This window comes from Pseudopodoces humilis, chromosome 16, assembly GCF_049639895.1.
Source record: "Pseudopodoces humilis isolate 2021_Gansu_Grassland_sample_001 chromosome 16, ASM4963989v1, whole genome shotgun sequence".
NCBI classification, from domain to species: Eukaryota; Metazoa; Chordata; class Aves; order Passeriformes; family Paridae; genus Pseudopodoces; species Pseudopodoces humilis.
The window spans coordinates 1,114,830-1,131,957 of NC_142215.1; the positions used below are offsets into that span (position 1 = coordinate 1,114,830).

Here is a 17,128-nt window from a genome sequence, read left to right on the forward strand (position 1 = left end):
CCAATTCCACATTCAATGTTTATTTCTTTGCCGTACAAATAGAAACGCGTGCCCCCCAAACCTCGCCTCAAAAGTTCCACGCGGATCCTTGGTTTTTTTTTTTTCTGTAAAAACAAAACCAAACAAAAACCAAAAAAAAAAAAACCCCAAAAAAAACCCCCCACGGAACATTCGTTCATCCTGACGGTTCCAAAGGAACGGAGGCTCCGGGAGCCTTGTCCCAACATTTCCCCGTCGGAGCATCCGCCGCTTCTCCCAAAGTTCTCCGGCCACGACGTTCCCGTACAATCGCTCGCTCATCAAGAGCTGGATGAAGAGGAGAATTATTGATTTCATTGTAAAAATCAAGTTTTTAACAAGAGATTCGTTAATTTCTTTTTTTATTTTATTCCCCCCCCCCCCAATACCCAAAGGAGTAAAAACCCATGAAAAAAAATCCTCGAGTCCGATTCGGGGGAGGCACAGATTCCAACGCTTCTTGGAAAATCCGGGTTCAAGGAAGACTCTCTTTGGCGGCAGACGGCTCCGTTGGGAAGATTCGGAATCCACGAGTGCAGCCGGACAGACTTTGAGCCAAACAAACAAACAAAAAAAAACCCAACAAAAACAACAAAAAAGGTGCGTGTTGAGCGTCGAAACGACGGAGAAAAACCCGAGTTAAAAGCGGTTTTGAAATGTTGGGACACACACAAACACAAATTCCCTACCCAGTTTCTAGGGATCCATGCATGATGTTTGGATAGGAGCGACGGAAGAGCGGAAAAAGAAACGATGATTCCGGTTATTCGCGGTCGGCACCGAAGTTTTTTGCGTTTTTATTTTTTGGTTTTTGGGGTTTATTTTTTTTTTTTTTGTCCGTAGGTGATTCAAAACTTACTGGAGCAGCGGGAATCAAGAGCTCGCTAACGGAATTCAACCCCTGGCAGCTGAATTTCCACCTGGATTTCCTAACGGAGCATCCCTCGCGTCTGCAGCTGTTGGGAATCGCTGCTCAAAAGGGAATTTTGGATGGAAACGGGGATTTTAAAACGTTACCGCCATCCTCAGCGCCGGCTGAAGGGCGTGAAAGCGCGGCGAGGTACGAGAGAACCCTAACCCGACCGACGCACAATTCCCGGGTTTTCTTCTCCCGCCTCACGGCCAGGAGTCGGAAATCCCATCTCGCCAATCGCGCCGGGCGCGAAAACGTCCGGCGGGATTCACCTGGGGGATTCTTCTCGTGTTGTTTAGAAAACAAAAGAGCTAACGAAGGGATTCCTTTAATTAAAATAAAATAAAAAAGAAAGGGACCAAAATCTCAACCATCGGGTTCAGCCAGAGGACAACGACGTGGCTTTTCCTGCCCCCGCCCCTCCACCACCTCCACCCGAGAACCGAGGCCGCAGACGGAATCCAGAGGAACCCAAAACCAAAGGGATGGAGAAAAAGGGTTTCATGGACACGGGTGTGTTCTGCTGTCTGCTGTCGTCCCGGGATAGCACCACCACGAAAGGTCGGAGGCGGCCTAGTGGAACTGGACAAACTCCTCCAGAGTTCTGGGGATCTGGTTTTGGTAGCTGATGTTGTAGATCCGCACGGCGCGGGCAGCCAGGCACTTGAGACTCAGCTTCATTTGAGTTTTAAGGAGGATTTCCGACACCCCGGTGGTGCTTTTATCCAGAGGGGTTTTCTTCTGCTTGTTGGTCATGTCCGTGTGGGCGCCGGCCTCCACCAGGCTGATGATGATGGAGTGCAACGTCAAGAAGTCGCTGATGGGCCGGTGGTACTGCACGATGATGTGCAGAGGGCTGTTCCCCTCATTGTCCACGGCGTTGACGTCGGCGCCGCAGTCCAGCAGGAGCTTGGTGACCAGGGCGTTGGGGAAGCTGCAGACGTCGTTGGTGTGGAAGTCGTCCACGGGCGTGCCGGAGTTGACGGCGTGGTGCAGCAGGCTGGAGCCGTCGCGCGTCCGCGGGTCCAGGTGGATCAGGTTGTAGATCTGCTTGTTGATGCGGGACTGGTCCTCCTCGCTGCACTGCGTCTTGGTGGAGATGCACACCAGGTAGAGGAAGGTGAAGATGTTGCACTCGTAGTTGTCCGTGGCCGTGTGGATGTCGGCGTCCGGGGTGGTTTTGATGCGCGCCATGCCCTGCTCGATCTCCAGCACGCTGCAGCGCAGGACGCTCTCGATGTCCTTGGCCTTCACGGGCTCGTTCAGGTGGATCATCTGCGAGAAGACCTGAGCGAACCTCAGCAGGTCCTTGTGGGTGTTCCTGTTGCCTTTCTGCCGCAGGTGCAGCGCGTGGAGCCACAGCTTGATGCACTGCTCGAACTCCATGTTGTCGGCGTAGACTGCGCCCCGGTAAATGATGGGGTGGGAGACGTCGATATTGTCCGAGCCCAGGATTCTCTCCCGCACTATCAGGCCTTCCATGTGAAGGGCGTCTCTGTCCTGCCTAATGGACTCTAATTCCTGAGGGGTCCTGCATTCCGACCTGTTTCCGTACGCCTCGATCTGGGGGAGCACCTCCTTCTCGATGACGTTCTCGCTGTCGCGGTACCTCTCCAGCATGGCCAAATATAAATAGTGGTAAGTCTTCAAAATGTCGTAGTTCTCCCTGTCGTTGGCAAACGAGGCCCCCAGCAGCTCCAGAGCTTCGATCCTGCTCCTCCTGTCGCAGTCGGCGTGAGCCAGCAGCAGCTCCACCACGTCGGCCTTGCAGCTCTCGGCAGCCACTTTGAGCGGCGTCATGCCGTGCCCGTTGACCATCATGGCCGCCTTCCACTTGACCAGCTCCCTGACGATCTCCAGGTGGCCGGCCTCGGCGGCGAAGTGCAGCGCGGTGGCCCCGCAGTGGGCCTTGGCGTTGGGGTCGGCGTGCTGCTCCAGGAGGTAGCGCACCACGTCCGTGTGGCCCTTGTAGGCCGCGATCATCAGGCAGGTGTTGTCGTACTTGTTGGCGATGCTGATGTTGGCGTTGTTCTCCACCAGGTACTTGACGATGTCCAGCCGGCCATCGAAGCAGGCCGCCCGCAGCGGCGTCGAGTTGGTCACCGTGGTGTGGTTGACGTTGGCGCCGTGGCTCACCAGCAGCTTGACCACCTCGAAGTGGCCGGCCCCGGCCGCGCACCACAGCGCGGTGGCCCCGTCGATGACGAAGCTGAGAAGGGGAAGACGGGGACAGGGAATTAGGTTGACGCTCTTCCGAAAGCTTCCCGCACCCAGCCATCGACGGGGATTTCACAGCCAGCCCGGGATTTCCAGGAACTCGCCGGGACGAGGCCGAGGGAGCGCACGGAGAGTTGGAAGTCGGAGCTCCGAAGGGACCAAAGGGGTTTGGCCACCTCCAAGATCCCACTTACAAAACTCCGGCCTCGGTTTAGAGAGGTCTGGGAAGAAGAGCTCTAAAAGGATCCCTTCGGTGCCACCGAGTGACACGTTCCAGACCAAGAGAAACCTTCAAATGGACATTTTGACACAAAAAAAACTCCCAGATTTAATCACCAGCAACAGCCCTGGCTTCAGGATTTCTCCTCACTTCCCCTTTCCCCTCTCCCCAAGCTGCGGATCGAGGTCCCGCGCCCTGAACCATCCAGGCAACAACAGAAGGAACCTCGGGAAGAAAATAAAAAGCTGAAAAAGCAGAAGTTCTGAGCTGGGCTGTTCCACAGATCCGCGTGGCCCTGCAGATAACGGGGAAATGAGGGGACACATCCCCTTTTCTTTAAGCTGTTTTCATTCCCTTAACCCCGCAGGTAAAATAAAGAATTTGTCTTTGCCGTTCCCAGGTTTTTGAAGGATTTAAATGAAGAAACAAACGGGCAGGATTCACACACATCCCCCAAGGCACGTCCCAAACACACAGGAAGGAGAAATATTTCCAAACAGCCCCAAAGTTAAAATCTCCTTAAGATCAGAATTTCACTTTTGTTTTTAATTTTTAATCATTTGGTGAAGCCCTCGTAGCTCCACAGGAACTGTTTGTAAATCCAGCACCTCCAGAGGCTCTTTAAGATCCCGGAGAGAATTCCCAGTGGGAAGTTCCTGATTTTGGATGCAATCCCACGAAAATATTTCTGTCTCGAAGCAGGAGGAGAGGCGGGAGGGGGGATTTTTTACCCACTCGAGGGGATTTTTCTGGCGTTTCGGGGTTCCAAGTGGAAAGCCCAGAGGAGAGGAGCTGCTGAGCCACCTTATCCAACAATCCTCGGGAATCACGTGGGCTCTGCTCCTCTCTCTGCATCCACTGTGCCTCCGACAGCTCCTCCTTCCATCCGTGCCAGGCACAGCCTCTGGAAAACACATCCCCACCCCAGCCAGGCACAAATCCAGCATGTGCTGCCGGTCAGGGGGCCCTTCCTCCAGGAATTCTCACCCCAGGAATTCTCAACCTGCTCTCAAATGGGAGGAAAAAACCCCAAAAGCCAAAGGTCAGGAAGGGAAAAGGAAGGAATTAAAATCCAACCAGGGAAGTGGTTTGTGAAAACCGAGTCACCTGCAGCGGCAAAAACGTCCCAGGAAAGGGCATTCTGGCCCAGCAGAAGCTCCCTGGGCTCTGAATATTGTCCTGTCCACACAGGGAATTCCTAAATGGAAAATTTATGGCTCTGAAAGCATCAGGTGGGACCCAAAACCCACGTGGTGTTTAGGTGGGGATGTCTTGAATTCATTCCCAAGCCTGGCAGCCTCCCCTGTGGGCCCGGGAAAACGGGAGAGCAGATCTGACTTCCCAAAAAAATCCTGGAAATGTTTTCAAACAAATCCTGGAAGCTCTGCAGAGGGCAGGGAAGTGATCACAGATGGCAGGACAGCCTTGGAAGGGACCCACGAGGGCCATCAAATCCCAGAACGCTGAGCTGGATGGGGCCTACCAGGGCCACCAGGTCATGGAACAGCCTGAGGTGGGACCACGAGGACATCGAGTGACAGAAAACTGAGCTGAGAACCACCAAGACACAGAATAATCAGAGCTGGGACCGCAAGGACCACCAATCACAGAATCCTGAAGTTATCCACAAGGCGCACCAGGACACGGAACAGCCTGAGTTGAAGAGAGCCACAAGCACCATCAGGTCACAAAACCCTGAGCTACAAGGATCCTGCGAGGGCCACCAGGTCATGGAACAGCTTGAGGTGGGACCACAAGGACCACCAGGTCATGGAACAGCCTGAGGTGGGACCACAAGGACCACCAGGTCATGGAACAGCCTGAGGTGGGACCACAAGAGCCAGCAGGTCACAGAACAGCCTGAGGTGGAAGGGCCCACAAGGCCATCAAGTGACATCATCCCGAGCTGGACAGGCCCACAAGGCCCACCAAGAACAGTCCCAATTGACAAGAACCCACAAACACCACCGAGCCACAGAACCCAGAGCTACAAGGACCCCACGAGCACCACCAGCTCCGGGAACACTCAGCTCCGGAGCCAGCCCCAGCAAGGCCCAGAACCGTGCGAGCTGCCGGGGCCCACCAGGCCCTCCCGGCCGCGCTGTCCCTCAGCCCAGGCCGGGCCCCACGTACCCGTCGAAGCGGACGGTGCCGGTTTGCTGCGTGTGGACGCGGTAATGCTCCAGCAGCAGCCGCACCACCTTGGCGTGCCCGTTGCGGGCGGCGATGATGAGCGGCGTGGAGCGCTGCCCTCCGTGCTGGCTCACGTAGCCCAGCAGGTATTTGATGTCGCTCTCGGAGCGGTTCAGCAGCAGCGCGGCCAAGGTGAGCACGCGGCCCTCGCTGGCCGCCTTGTACACGTACCCCGCCAGCCCCTCCATGGCCGCCTCCGCCCCCGCGCGGCCCCGCCGCCCGCAACGGCCCCGCTCGGGCCGGCCCGGCTCTGCCCCGGCCCGCTCCGTCCTGCCGCGGAGCCCCGCGGGGCGCACATGCGGCCGCCCCGGGGCTCGCCGCCCCCCGCGCCGCGCCGGCCCCGGCCCCAGCCCCGGCCCCACCCCCGGCCCCGGCCCCGGCCTCGGCGGCAGCGCAGCCGCGGCCCCGCAGCCAAGGCGCGCCCCCCCCCCCGGGAGCGGGGGCCCGCCGGCCACCGCCGCGCTCCGCCCCGGACCCGCCGCGCCCGCCCGCCCGCTCAGCGGGGCCGCCCGGCAACAGCGGCCGAGCCAGCCCGTTCCGGGAGCACGGGCGGCGGGCGGGAAAGCGCTGCAGAGCGGGGGGACCGAGCTCCGCCATCCCGGGATCACCAGCGGGTCTTTGCTCTAAAAGCGTCTCCGAGCGGGGAGGCCGAGCTCGGCTGATCCCGAACGGATCTCGGCTGGAAAAGCGCTTCAGAGCGGGGAGGCCGAGCTCGGCCGTTCCGGGGTCCTGAAGGGGTCTTTGCTCTAAAAGCGCCTCCGAGCGGGGAGGCCGAGCTCAGCCAAACTTCAATGGATCTTTTCTGGAAAAGCGCTCCAGAGCGGGGAGGCCGAGCTCAGCCATTCCAGGATCCTCAATGGATCTTTTCTGGAAAAGTGCTCCAGAGTGTGGAGGCCGAGCTCAGCTGATCCTGAACAGATCGCTGCTGGAAAAGCCCCTCAGAGTGTGGAGGCTGAGCTCGGCCATTCCAAGATCCTGAAGGGATCTTTTCTGGAAAAGCTCCTCAGAGTGTGGAGGCCGAGCTCAGCCGATCCCGAACAGATCTTTTCTGGAAGCGTGGAGGCCAAGACAGTGATGTCTTGAGAGGCTGCCTGGAACAGAGTTAATAAATAAGGAATAAAGTTGGTATTTATTAAAGGCCTTCAAAGGATGCACCTTGGGCAGTACAAGAGCCTGGCTGTGGCTCCACCCGAGATGAGTTTTCACACTTTTATGTTAAATATAATTTAAATATTTTTAATGTTTTATTTTAAATGGACAAGTTTTGGTCCATTTCCACATTGGAGTTAATTGTCCAATTACAGCCTCGGGTTATGAAGTCCCGTCCTCCCAGATTGCTCCATCATTTCGCTGTTGGATTGGGTTGGGTTGGTTGGAATGGATTGGGTTGGGTTGGATTGGGTTGGGTTGATTTGGGCAGGATTGGGTTGGGTTAGATTGGTTGGAATGGATTGGGTTGGGTTGGGTTGGATTGGGTTGGGTTGATTTGGGCAGGATTGGGTTGGGTTAGATTGGTTTGAATGGATTGGGTTGGGTTGGCTTGGGTTGGTTGGACTGGGTGGGGGTCAGTTGGACTGGATTGGGTTGGATGGGTTGGATTGGGTGGGGTTGGTTTGGTTGGAATGGATTGGGTTGGGTTGGATTGGGTTGGGTTGGATTGGGTTGGGTTGGTTTGGTTGGAATGGATTGGGTTGGTTTGGACTGGACTGGGTTGGACTGGATAGGTTTGGGTTGGATTGGGTTGGGTTGGACTGGATTGGGTGGGGTTGGGTTGGATTTGGTTGGGTTGGATTGGCTGGGTTTGGTGGGACTGGACTGGATTAGGCTGGGCTGGGTTGGATTGGGTGGGACTGGTTGGACTGGATTGGTTGGATTGTGTGGGACTGGTTTGGGTTGGGTTGTGTTGGGTTGGGTTGGGTGGGGTTAGTTTGGGTTGGATTGGCTTGAGTTGGGTGGGGTTGGTTTGGGTTGGATTGGATTGGCTGGGTTCGGTGGGACTGGTTGGACTGGATTGGTTGGATTGGGTGGGACTGGTTTGGGTTGGGTTGGTTTGGGTTGGATTGGATTGGATTGGATTGGCTGGGTTCGGTGGGACTGGTTGGACTGGATTGGTTGGATTGGGTGGGACTGGTTTGGGTTGGGTTGGCTGGGTTCGGTGGGACTGGTTGGACTGGATTGGGCCGAGCTGGCTGGGCTGGGTTTAACTGGGCTGGGTCAGACTGGGCTGAGCTCAGCCAGATTCAGCTGGGCTGGGCTCGGCTCACTTTGGGTTGTTTAAACCAAAACCAGCAGCTCCATCCCCTCAACCCTGCCCCAGCACCGGCAGCACCTTCACCCTGGCTCTGGGGACCGTCACTGGCCCTGTCACACACGTGTCACACACGTGTCACACATCTGTCACACATCTGTCACACACGTGTCACACATCTGTCACACACGTGTCACACACGTGTCACACATCTGTCACACATCTGTCACACACGTGTCACACACATGTCACACACGTGTCACACACGTGTCACACATCTGTCACACATCTGTCACACACGTGTCACACACGTCACACATCTGTCACACATCTGTCACACATGTCTCACATATGTGTCACAATCTGTCACCTGCCCCCAGCTGTCACCTCCCTCCTGCTGTGGGTGCCACCAGCAGTAAGGGGAGGCCGGGGGACACCAGGGGACACCAAGGGACATCAAGGGACACACCAGGGGACACTGAGGACACCAGGGATGCACCTCCTGATTTAGCCACCAAACCCCAGCGAGAGCAGATCCATCCCCGGGGGCTGCGAGTCCCTCCCGCTGCCCCTGGCCGGGAGCGATCCCATCCCGATGGATTCATCCGGCCAAAACCGGGATCAGCGGGCGCCGCATCCCCCGGGAAACGGGAACTCGGGAAAAGCGGCGTCTGCACATCCACGGAGAGCTCCTTATTCCCAACAAACCTCGGGCTCTGCGCCATGGATTGATGGAACACCCGCGCTGTTCCCGGCTGCCATCCCAGCCGGGATGCTCCGGGATCGCGGGGGTTCGGGGCGGTCCCGCCGCTCTCCCGGTGCCGGGAGCGGCCGGGATGAGCTCGGGGCGGGCCCGGGGCCGCTCTCCCGGTGCCGGGAGCGGCCGGGATGCGCTCGGGGCGGTCCCGGGGCCGCTCTCCCGGTGCCGGGAGCGGCCGGGATGAGCTCGGGGCGGTCCCGGGGCCGCGCTCCCGGTGCCGGGAGCGGCCGGGATGAGCTCGGGGCGGTCCCGGGGCCGCTCTCCCGGTGTCGGGAGCGGCCGGGATGCGCTCGGGGCGCTGCGGGCGGCGGGACCGGCGCTGCCCCCGCCCCGCCGGGGCGGTCCCGGGGCGGCCCCCGCGCAGCCGCCGCTGCTCCCCGGGCCGGGCCGGGAGCGGGGATCGGCCCCGGCAGCGGGACAGGCTCCGGGAGCGGGTCCGGGGGCCCCGGGCCGGGCTCATGCAGGGCTCGGTGCGGCGCCGGCCGTTCCCGGCCGCGGCTCCGGGCTCGCCGCCGCCCGCAGGGCCGCTCTTCCCGGGCAGGTGAGCGCGGCCGGGGGCTCGGGGAGGGTGGGGAAGGGGAAATCCAACCCTCGTTCCATGGGGATCCTCTCTCCATCCAATCGCTCCGGTTCAGCCCGCTCTGCGCCCCTCCCCGGACAGCGCGGCCCCTTCCCGGGTACCACCCCCGGCTGTGCGGGGACCGGGACACCATCGGGACCGGGGACCGGGACACTCCCAGAGTCAGGGACCCGGACACCACCGGGACCGGGGACAAGGACACCCCCGGAGTCAGGGACAGGGACATCCTGAGAGTCGGGGACCAGGGCATCCCCACGTTCAGGGACCGGGGCATCCTCAGGGTTGGGGACCGGGACATCCCCACGTTCAGGAACGTTCAGGACACCCCCAGGATCAGGGACCAGGACATCCCCAGGTTTGGGGACCGGGACATCCCCAGGTTTGGGGTCCAGGACATCCCCGGAGTTGGGGTCCCCCAAGGTTCCCCCTCTCGCCTCTGTCCCGGGCATCCCGGCCTTCCCTGGGTTATCCCAGCCCATCCAGGCTTTGCCAGACTCTCCCAGGGAGCCGCAGCATTCCCAGCTCATCCAGGATATCCCATCCTCACCCTCCAGCTCTCGGCGTTCCCCGAATCATCCCCGAGTGCTTCGGGGTGGAAGGGACCTGAGAGATCCTCTCGGTCCGTGGGCAGGGACACTTCCATGGGCCGGGAATCTCGAGGCTGATCCAGCCGATCCCGTTCCCGGCACCGGGAGAGGGATTGAGCCGCTTGTCCCGCAGGGAGGTGAAGCTCCAGAGGTGCTGGAGGGGCATTCCATGGAAAGGCTCCGTCGGGGTTGGATCCTCAGTGTTGGGTGAGGGTGTTGGGAGCAGGGCTGAGGGTGGTGCCGCATCCAGAGCATCCCGGGGCTGGAATTCCAGCGGGTGTTGGGAGCAGGGCTGAGGGTGGTGCCGCATCCAGAGCATCCCGGGGCTGGAATTCCAGCGGTTCCAGCCCTCAGCTCAGCTCCTGGCAGTTGGGATTCTGCCTCTCGGTACCAAAGTTAAAAACAGCCGCGCTCAATTCAGCGCTTCCTTCAGAGCCTCCTGCTCTTCCCCTCGGTTATCCCGGATTCCCGAGCCGGGGAATCGCAGCTCTGCCTCCTGCCGGAGCCGCTCCAGGCTCCGTGTCCCTCTGTCCCCTCCAGGCACGGCGGGACCAAGGCCGAGGACACCTCCAAGACGTCCCCGTTCCACCTGGACCTGTGGTTCTACTTCACCCTGCAGAACTGGGTGCTGGATTTCGGGCGCCCCATCGCCATGGTGAGCCGGGCTTTGGGCTCCCCGAGGAGCCGGCACCGGGACCGAGCTTTCCCGGGAAATCCCTTCCCCGAATTCCCTCCCTCACCTTTCTTTTCACTCCAGAAGGTTCCTCCTGCTTTTCCCCGTTCCTGTGTCCCAGAGCTCGGGGTTTCCAGGAGCGTCCGTAACGTTCCCATGGGATTTTTGAGCTGGAAGTTGGCAGAAGCTGCAGGATCCCAAAAATGCCTTCCTTGACCCCAGCACCACGGACCGAGAGGATCTTTCCCAGGAAATCCCTTCCCCGAATTCCCTCCCTCACCTTTCTTTTCACTCCAGAAGGTTCCTCCTGCTTTTCCCCGTTCCTGTGTCCCAGAGCTCGGGGTTCCCAGAAGCTCTGGGATACAGGAACGTTCCGTTCCCATGGGATTTTTGAGCTGGAAGTTGGCAGGAGGTTCAGGAAGCTGCAGGATCCCAAAAATGCCTTCCTTGACCGGGCAGGGCCGGGAGGAAAATCTTCCAGAGGGCGACTTTTGGGAATTTTGCTCCAAGAAATCTGCCCAGCTCCATCCCTCCCAACACCGTCAAGTCCAGCTGAGCATTCCCAAGCGATCCCAAACATTTTCCCTCTCTCCTCAGATCGTCTTCCCTCTGGAATGGTTTCCTCTGAACAAACCCAGCGCTGGAGATTATTTCCACATGGCTTACAACGTTATCACCCCCTTCCTGCTGCTGAAGGTAAATCTGGGAATCTCCAGGGCTTTTCCCAGTTTTTTTTTTAATTTTCCAAGGTTTTTCGGGTGTTGGTTATTCCCAAATCCCAGCCAGGGGCAGTTAAGGGGATTTGTGATGCCGCCTTTTAAAGGGCACCTCAATTTCCCGTTTCCCTCTGGAATTCTGGCTCCAGGAGGAGTCAGAGCTCCCAGGAAACCTGGCAATCTTCAGGGTTTTTCCCATTCCCAGTTTTTTTCCAAGGTTTTTAGGGTTCCCAAATCCCTGCCAGCCAGGAGAAGTTAAGAGGATTTCTGATGCCACCTCAATTTCCCGTTTCCCTCTGGAATTCTGGCTCCAGGAGGAATCACAGCTCCTGGGAAATCTGGGAATCTCCAGGGCTTTTCCCATTCCCAGATTTTTTTTCCGAGGTTTTTAGGGTGTTGGTTATTCCCAAATCCCAACTGAATTCCCAACAAATCCCAAAAGCATTCCCTCTGGAATTCTGGCTCCAGGGGGAATCAGAGCCCTTTTCCCAAATGATATTTTTAGGACAATCAAAATTAAACCTGAGTAAGGTTGGAATTAAACCCCAATAAGGTCAAAATTAAACCCAAATAAGGTCAAAATTAAACCCAAACAAGGTGAAAATTAAGTATAAATAAAATCAAAATTAAACCCAAATAAGGTCAGAATTAAACCCCAATACGGTCAAAATTAAGTATAAATAAAATCAAAATTAAACCCCAATAAGGTCAGAATTAAACCCAAATAAGGTCAGAATTAAACCCAAACAAGGTCAATATTAAGTATAAATAAAATCAAAATTAAACCCAAATAAGGTCGGAATTAAACCCAAATAAAGTCAAAATTAAGCACAAATGAGGTCAAATTAAGGGCAAATTAAGCACAAATAGAGTAAAAATTAAACCAAAATAAGGTCAAAATTAAGTATAAATAAAACAAGAAATAAACCTCAATAAGGTCAAAATTAAGCACAAATAAAGTAAAAATCAAGCACAGAGGAAAAATTAAACCCCAAAAAGGTCAAAATGAAGCACCAAAAATAAAAAAAATGAAGTAAAAATGAAGCACAAATAATAAAATAAATGAAGTAAAAATGAAACACAAATGATAAAATAAATGAAGTAAAAATGAAGCACAAATTATAAAATAAAGTAAAAATGAAGCACCAAAAATAAAATAAAATAATTAAAAATGAAGCACAAATAATAAAATAAAATAATTAAAAATGAAGCACAAATGATAAAATAAATGAAGTAAAAATGAAGCACAAATCATAAAATAAAAGAAATAAAAATGAAGCACAAATGATAAAATAAAATGATTCAAAATGAAGCACAAATAATAAAATAAAAGAAATAAAAATGAAGCACAAATCATAAAATAAAAGAAATAAAAATGAAGAACAAATAATGAAATAAAGTAAAAATGAAGCACAAATAATAAAATAAAAGAATTCAAAATGAAGCACAAATGATAAAATAAAAGAATTCAAAATGAAGCACAAATGATAAAATAAAAGAATTCAAAATGAAGCACAAATGAGGTCGAGATGAGGCAGAAATGGAGTAAAAAATAAACCCCAGTGGGGTTAAAAATGAACACAAGCAAAGCCCAAATTAAAGCTCCGTAAGGAGATTTGCTCTGCTCGGAAAAAGCGGCTTTGGGGACACGGCTGCTGATCCTGCTCTTCCTCCCCCTCCTCTTCCTCCTCCTCCTGACCCCCTCCTCCTCTCCTTCTCCTCCTCTTCTTCCTCCCCCTCCCCCTCCTCTTCCTCTTCTTCCTCCCCCTCCCCCTCCTTTTCCTCCTCCTCCTCTTCCTCTTCTTCCTCCTCCTCCTGCCCCCCTCCTCCTCTTCCTCCTCCTCCTCCCACTCTCCTCCTCTTATTCTCCTCCTCCTCCTCTTCTTCCTCCCCCTCCTCCTCCTCTTCCTCCCCTCCTCCTCTCCTTCTCCTCTTCCTTCTCCTCCTCCTCCTCTTCTTCCTCCTCCTCCCCTCCTCCTCTTCCTCCTCCTTCTCTTCCTCCTCCTTCCCCCCTCTTCCTCCCCCTTTTCCTCCTCCTCCTCCTTCCCTCCTCTTCCTCTTCCTTCCCTTCTCCTCTTCCTCCTCCTTCCCCCCTTCCTCTTCCTATTCCTCCTCCTCCTCCTCTTACTCATCCCCCACCTCTTCTTTTCTTCCTCCTCCCCTTCCTCTTCCTCCTCCTCCCCTCCCCAGCTGATCGAGCGCTCCCCCCGGACTCTCCCTCGCTCCATGGTCCACGTCAGCATCATCACCTTCGTGATGGGCGCCAGCATCCACCTGGTGGGGGACTCTGTCAACCACCGGCTGATCTTCAGCGGGTACCAGCACCACCTGTCCGTGCGCGAGAACCCCGTCATCCGCAACCTGCGCCCGCAGACCCTGGTACGGGATGGGAAATCCGGGAAAACTGGGATTGGGAAATGGGAAATGGGGAATGGGAAATGGGGAATGGGAAATGGGGAATGGGACAGGAACCTACAGATGCTGGTACAGGAATGGGTAAATCTGGTACCAGCACCACCTGTCCGTGCGCGAGAACCCCGTCATCCGCAACCTGCGCCCGCAGACCCTGGTACGGGATGGGAAATCTGGGATTGGGAATGGGAAATGTGGGATTGGAAAATGGGGAATGGGGAATGGGAAATAGGAAATGGGAAATGGGAAAGGAGCCTGTGGCCACAGACACTGGTACGGGCTGAGCCGGGCTCAGGGATGGTTAAAACCAGGATTTATGAGTGATAAACCCCAGGTTGAGCCAGACTCAGGGATGGTTAAAACCAGGATTTATGAATGATAAACCCCAGGTTGAGCCAGACTCAGGGATGGTTAAAACCAGGATTTATGAATGATAAACCCCAGGTTGAGCCAGACTCAGGGATGGTTAAAACCAGGATTTAGGACCGATGGTAACTCGGGTTTGTTTCCGTCCCGCCGCTGGCGCAGATCGACTCCTTCGAGCTGCTCTACTACTACGACGAGTACCTGGGGCACTCCATGTGGTGAGTGATTCCCGGGATGTTCCCGGGATGTTCCCGGGATGTTCCCTGCGAGGAGAGGGAAGGGCGGGAGAGCTCTGGAGCCAGAGCTGCCCCAGGATCGGGTTCTGCTGCCCGGGGTTGGATTGGGATCCAGGTCAGGGTGGATCCGGGGATCTCCTCTGCTCTGGGATGGCTCGGGGATGTGGCAGCTCTTGGAGGGACAGCTCGGCCTTCCAGAAGGTTCTGGAGTGGGAATTGTCCTGCCTGAGACTGGGAATTCCCCAAGGTTTGGAATTGTCCTGCCTGAGATTGGGAATTCCCCAAGGTTTGGAATTGTCCTGCCTGAGATTGGGAATTCCCCAAGGTTTGGAATTGTCCTGCTCAAGGCTGGGAATTCTCCTGCTGGAGGTTGGAAATTCCCAAGGTTGGGAATTCTCCTGCTGGAGGTTGGAAATTCCCAAGGTTGGGAATTCTCCTGCTGGAGGCTGGAAATTCCCAAGGTTGGGAATTCTCCTGCTGGAGGTTGGGAATTCTCCTGCCCCCACCAGCCCCTGTTCCCTGTGGATGCAGCAGGAATCTGGGAGCAGGGAATTCTGCTGAAGCCCCGGGTTGAGGGCAGGACCAGCTCAGGGGCTTTGGGGCAGCTCCCAGCCTTTCCCAGCTTTGGGAATTGCTGTTTTCCGCAGGTACATCCCGTTTTTCCTGATCCTGTTCATTTACTTCACCGGCTGCTTCACGCCGGCGGCGCGGCGGGGCCGGATGCCCCTGGCTGCCCTGCTCCTGGTGGGGCCCAGCAGCCTCTACTACTGGTGAGTGCCCCCCGTGCCTGGGGCTGAGCCGGGAATTCCCTGGGAATTCCCTGGGAATGCTCCGGGAAGAGCTGCTCCGGTTCCCCAGGGATCCCCAGGGCAGCTTTTGCTCGGCGGGGCTGGGAAATCAAATTAAACCTCCTGGAAGTTTGGAGTCACTTGAATCCCTGGAAGCTGGGACAATCCCAGGGGCACCCAGGACAATTCCAGGGGCACCCAGGACAATTCCAGGCCGTCCAGGACCACCCAGGACAATCCCAGGGCCACCCAAGCCAATTCCAGGCCATCCAGGACCACCCAGGGTCATCCAGGACAATCCCAGAGTCATCCAGGACCACCCAGGACAATCCCAGGCCACCCAGGACAGCCCCAGGACCACCCAGGACAATCCCAGGGTGACTCAAGACAGCTCCAGGGCCACCCAGGACCACCCAGGACAATCCCAGGGCCACCCAAGCCAATTCCAGGCCATCCAGGACCACCCAGAGTCATCCAGGACAATCCCAGAGTCATCCAGGACCACCCAGGACAATCCCAGGCCACCCAGGACAGCCCCAGGACCACCCAGGACAATCCCAGGCCACCCAGGACAGCCCCAGGACCACCCAGGACAATCCCAGGGCCACCCAAGCCAATTCCAGGCCATCCAGGACCACCCAGGGTCATCCAGGACAATCCCAGGGGCACCCAGGACAATCCCAGGGCCACCCAAGCCAATTCCAGGCCATCCAGGACCACCCAGGGTCATCCAGGACAATCCCAGGGGCACCCAGGACAATCCTAGGGGCACCCAGGACAATTCCAGGCCATCCAGGACAATCCCAGGCCATCCAGGACCACCCAGGGGCACCCAGGACATCTCTAAGGTCACTCAGGACATCCCCAGGGTCATCCAGGACAATCTCAGGGTCACCCAGGACATCCCCAGGGCCACCCAGGACAATTCCAGGGGCACCCAGGACATCCCCAGGGCCACCCAGGACAATTCCAGGGGCACCCAGGACATCCCCAGGGCCACCCAGGACAATCCCAGGGCCACCCAGGACATCCCCAGGGCCACCCTGAGCCATCCAGGACATCTCCAAGGTCACCCACGACAATCCCAGGGTGACTCAGGACAGCTCCAGGGCCACCCAGGACATCTCCAAGGTCACTCAGAACAGCCCCAGGGCCACCCAGGACATCCCAGGATCACCACTGCTCCCAGGAGAAGCTGGGAACGCTCTCCAGCCTTCCCAGGATCAGGAATTCCCGCAGGAATTTCCCTTGCAGGTACCTGGTGACGGAGGGGCAGATCTTCATCCTCTACATCTTCACCTTCTTCGCCATGATGGCGCTGGTGATGCACCAGCGGCGGAAGGGGCTGGTGCTGGACAGCAACGGGCTCTTCCTCTTCCTCTCCTTCATCATCACCCTGCTCCTCATCGCCGCCTGGGTGGGCTGGCTCTGGAACGACAAAATCCTGCGGAAAAAATACCCCGGGGTGATTTACATCCCCGAGCCCTGGGCCTTCTACACCCTGCACATGAACAACCTGCACCAGGGCGCCTCCTGAGCCGGGCTCGCCGTTCCTGGGGGCTGGGAAAGGGGAAAAAAGAGATTTAGGGTTTTTTTTAATGTAGATCCATGAGTTTCCAATAAATCCCCGAGAGGAGGTGGCTGTGTGATGAGATTATAATTAATATGATGCAAAATAAAATGAAGATAAAATATAAAATAAATATAAAATAATATATAAATGAGTATTATATAAAATAAAATGAAGATAAAATATAAAATAAATATAAAATAATATATAAATTGGTATTATATAAAATAAATTGAAGATAAAATATAAAATAAATATAAAATAATATATAAATTGGTATTATATAAAATAAAATGAAGGTAAAATAATATAAAATAAATATAAAATAATGTCATATAAATTGGTATTATATAAAATAAAATGAAGATAAAATAATATAAAATAAATATAAAATAATATCATATAAATTGGTATTATATAAAATAAAATGAAGGTAAAATAATATAAAATAAATATAAAATAATGTCATATAAATGAGTATTATATAAAATAAAATGAAGATAAAATATAAAATAAATATAAAATAATATATAAATTAGTGTTATATAAAATAAAATTAAGATAAAATAATGTAAAATAAATATAAAACAATGTCATATAGATTAGTATTATATAAAATAAAATACATATA

The 17,128-nt window shown here is 54.9% G+C and overlaps 2 protein-coding genes across 2 annotated transcripts; one reads left to right on the plus strand and one right to left on the minus strand.

Annotated features, from left to right (window-relative positions):
• On the minus strand, window positions 1–5,787 carry FEM1B (fem-1 homolog B). The gene is made up of 2 exons (XM_005521656.3): window positions 5,502–5,787; window positions 1–3,140 (listed from the first exon to the last, which is right to left on the minus strand). The coding sequence occupies exons 1-2, from the start codon at window positions 5,747–5,749 to the stop codon at window positions 1,505–1,507; spliced, it is 1,884 nt and encodes a 627-aa protein (XP_005521713.1). The 5' UTR covers window positions 5,750–5,787; the 3' UTR covers window positions 1–1,504.
• Window positions 5,788–8,961: 3,174 nt separating this feature from the next.
• Window positions 8,962–16,563, plus strand: CLN6 (CLN6 transmembrane ER protein). Its single transcript, XM_005521655.3, has 7 exons — window positions 8,962–9,110; window positions 10,277–10,391; window positions 11,007–11,105; window positions 13,316–13,504; window positions 14,066–14,121; window positions 14,787–14,909; window positions 16,182–16,563. The coding sequence occupies exons 1-7, from the start codon at window positions 9,028–9,030 to the stop codon at window positions 16,462–16,464; spliced, it is 948 nt and encodes a 315-aa protein (XP_005521712.2). The 5' UTR covers window positions 8,962–9,027; the 3' UTR covers window positions 16,465–16,563.
• The last annotated feature ends 565 nt before the right edge of the window (window positions 16,564–17,128 follow it).

Coding starts and splice junctions, on each gene's coding strand:
- FEM1B (XM_005521656.3), bottom strand. CDS start 5,749: ATGGAGGGGCTGGCGGGGTACGTGTACAAGGCGGCCAGCGAGGGCCGC. Junction 3,141..5,501: donor GGCACCGTCCGCTTCGACGG/GTACGTGGGGCC, acceptor TCCCCTTCTCAG/CTTCGTCATCGACGGGGCCA.
- CLN6 (XM_005521655.3), top strand. CDS start 9,028: ATGCAGGGCTCGGTGCGGCGCCGGCCGTTCCCGGCCGCGGCTCCGGGC. Junction 9,111..10,276: donor GGGCCGCTCTTCCCGGGCAG/GTGAGCGCGGCC, acceptor TGTCCCCTCCAG/GCACGGCGGGACCAAGGCCG. Junction 14,122..14,786: donor TACCTGGGGCACTCCATGTG/GTGAGTGATTCC, acceptor TGTTTTCCGCAG/GTACATCCCGTTTTTCCTGA.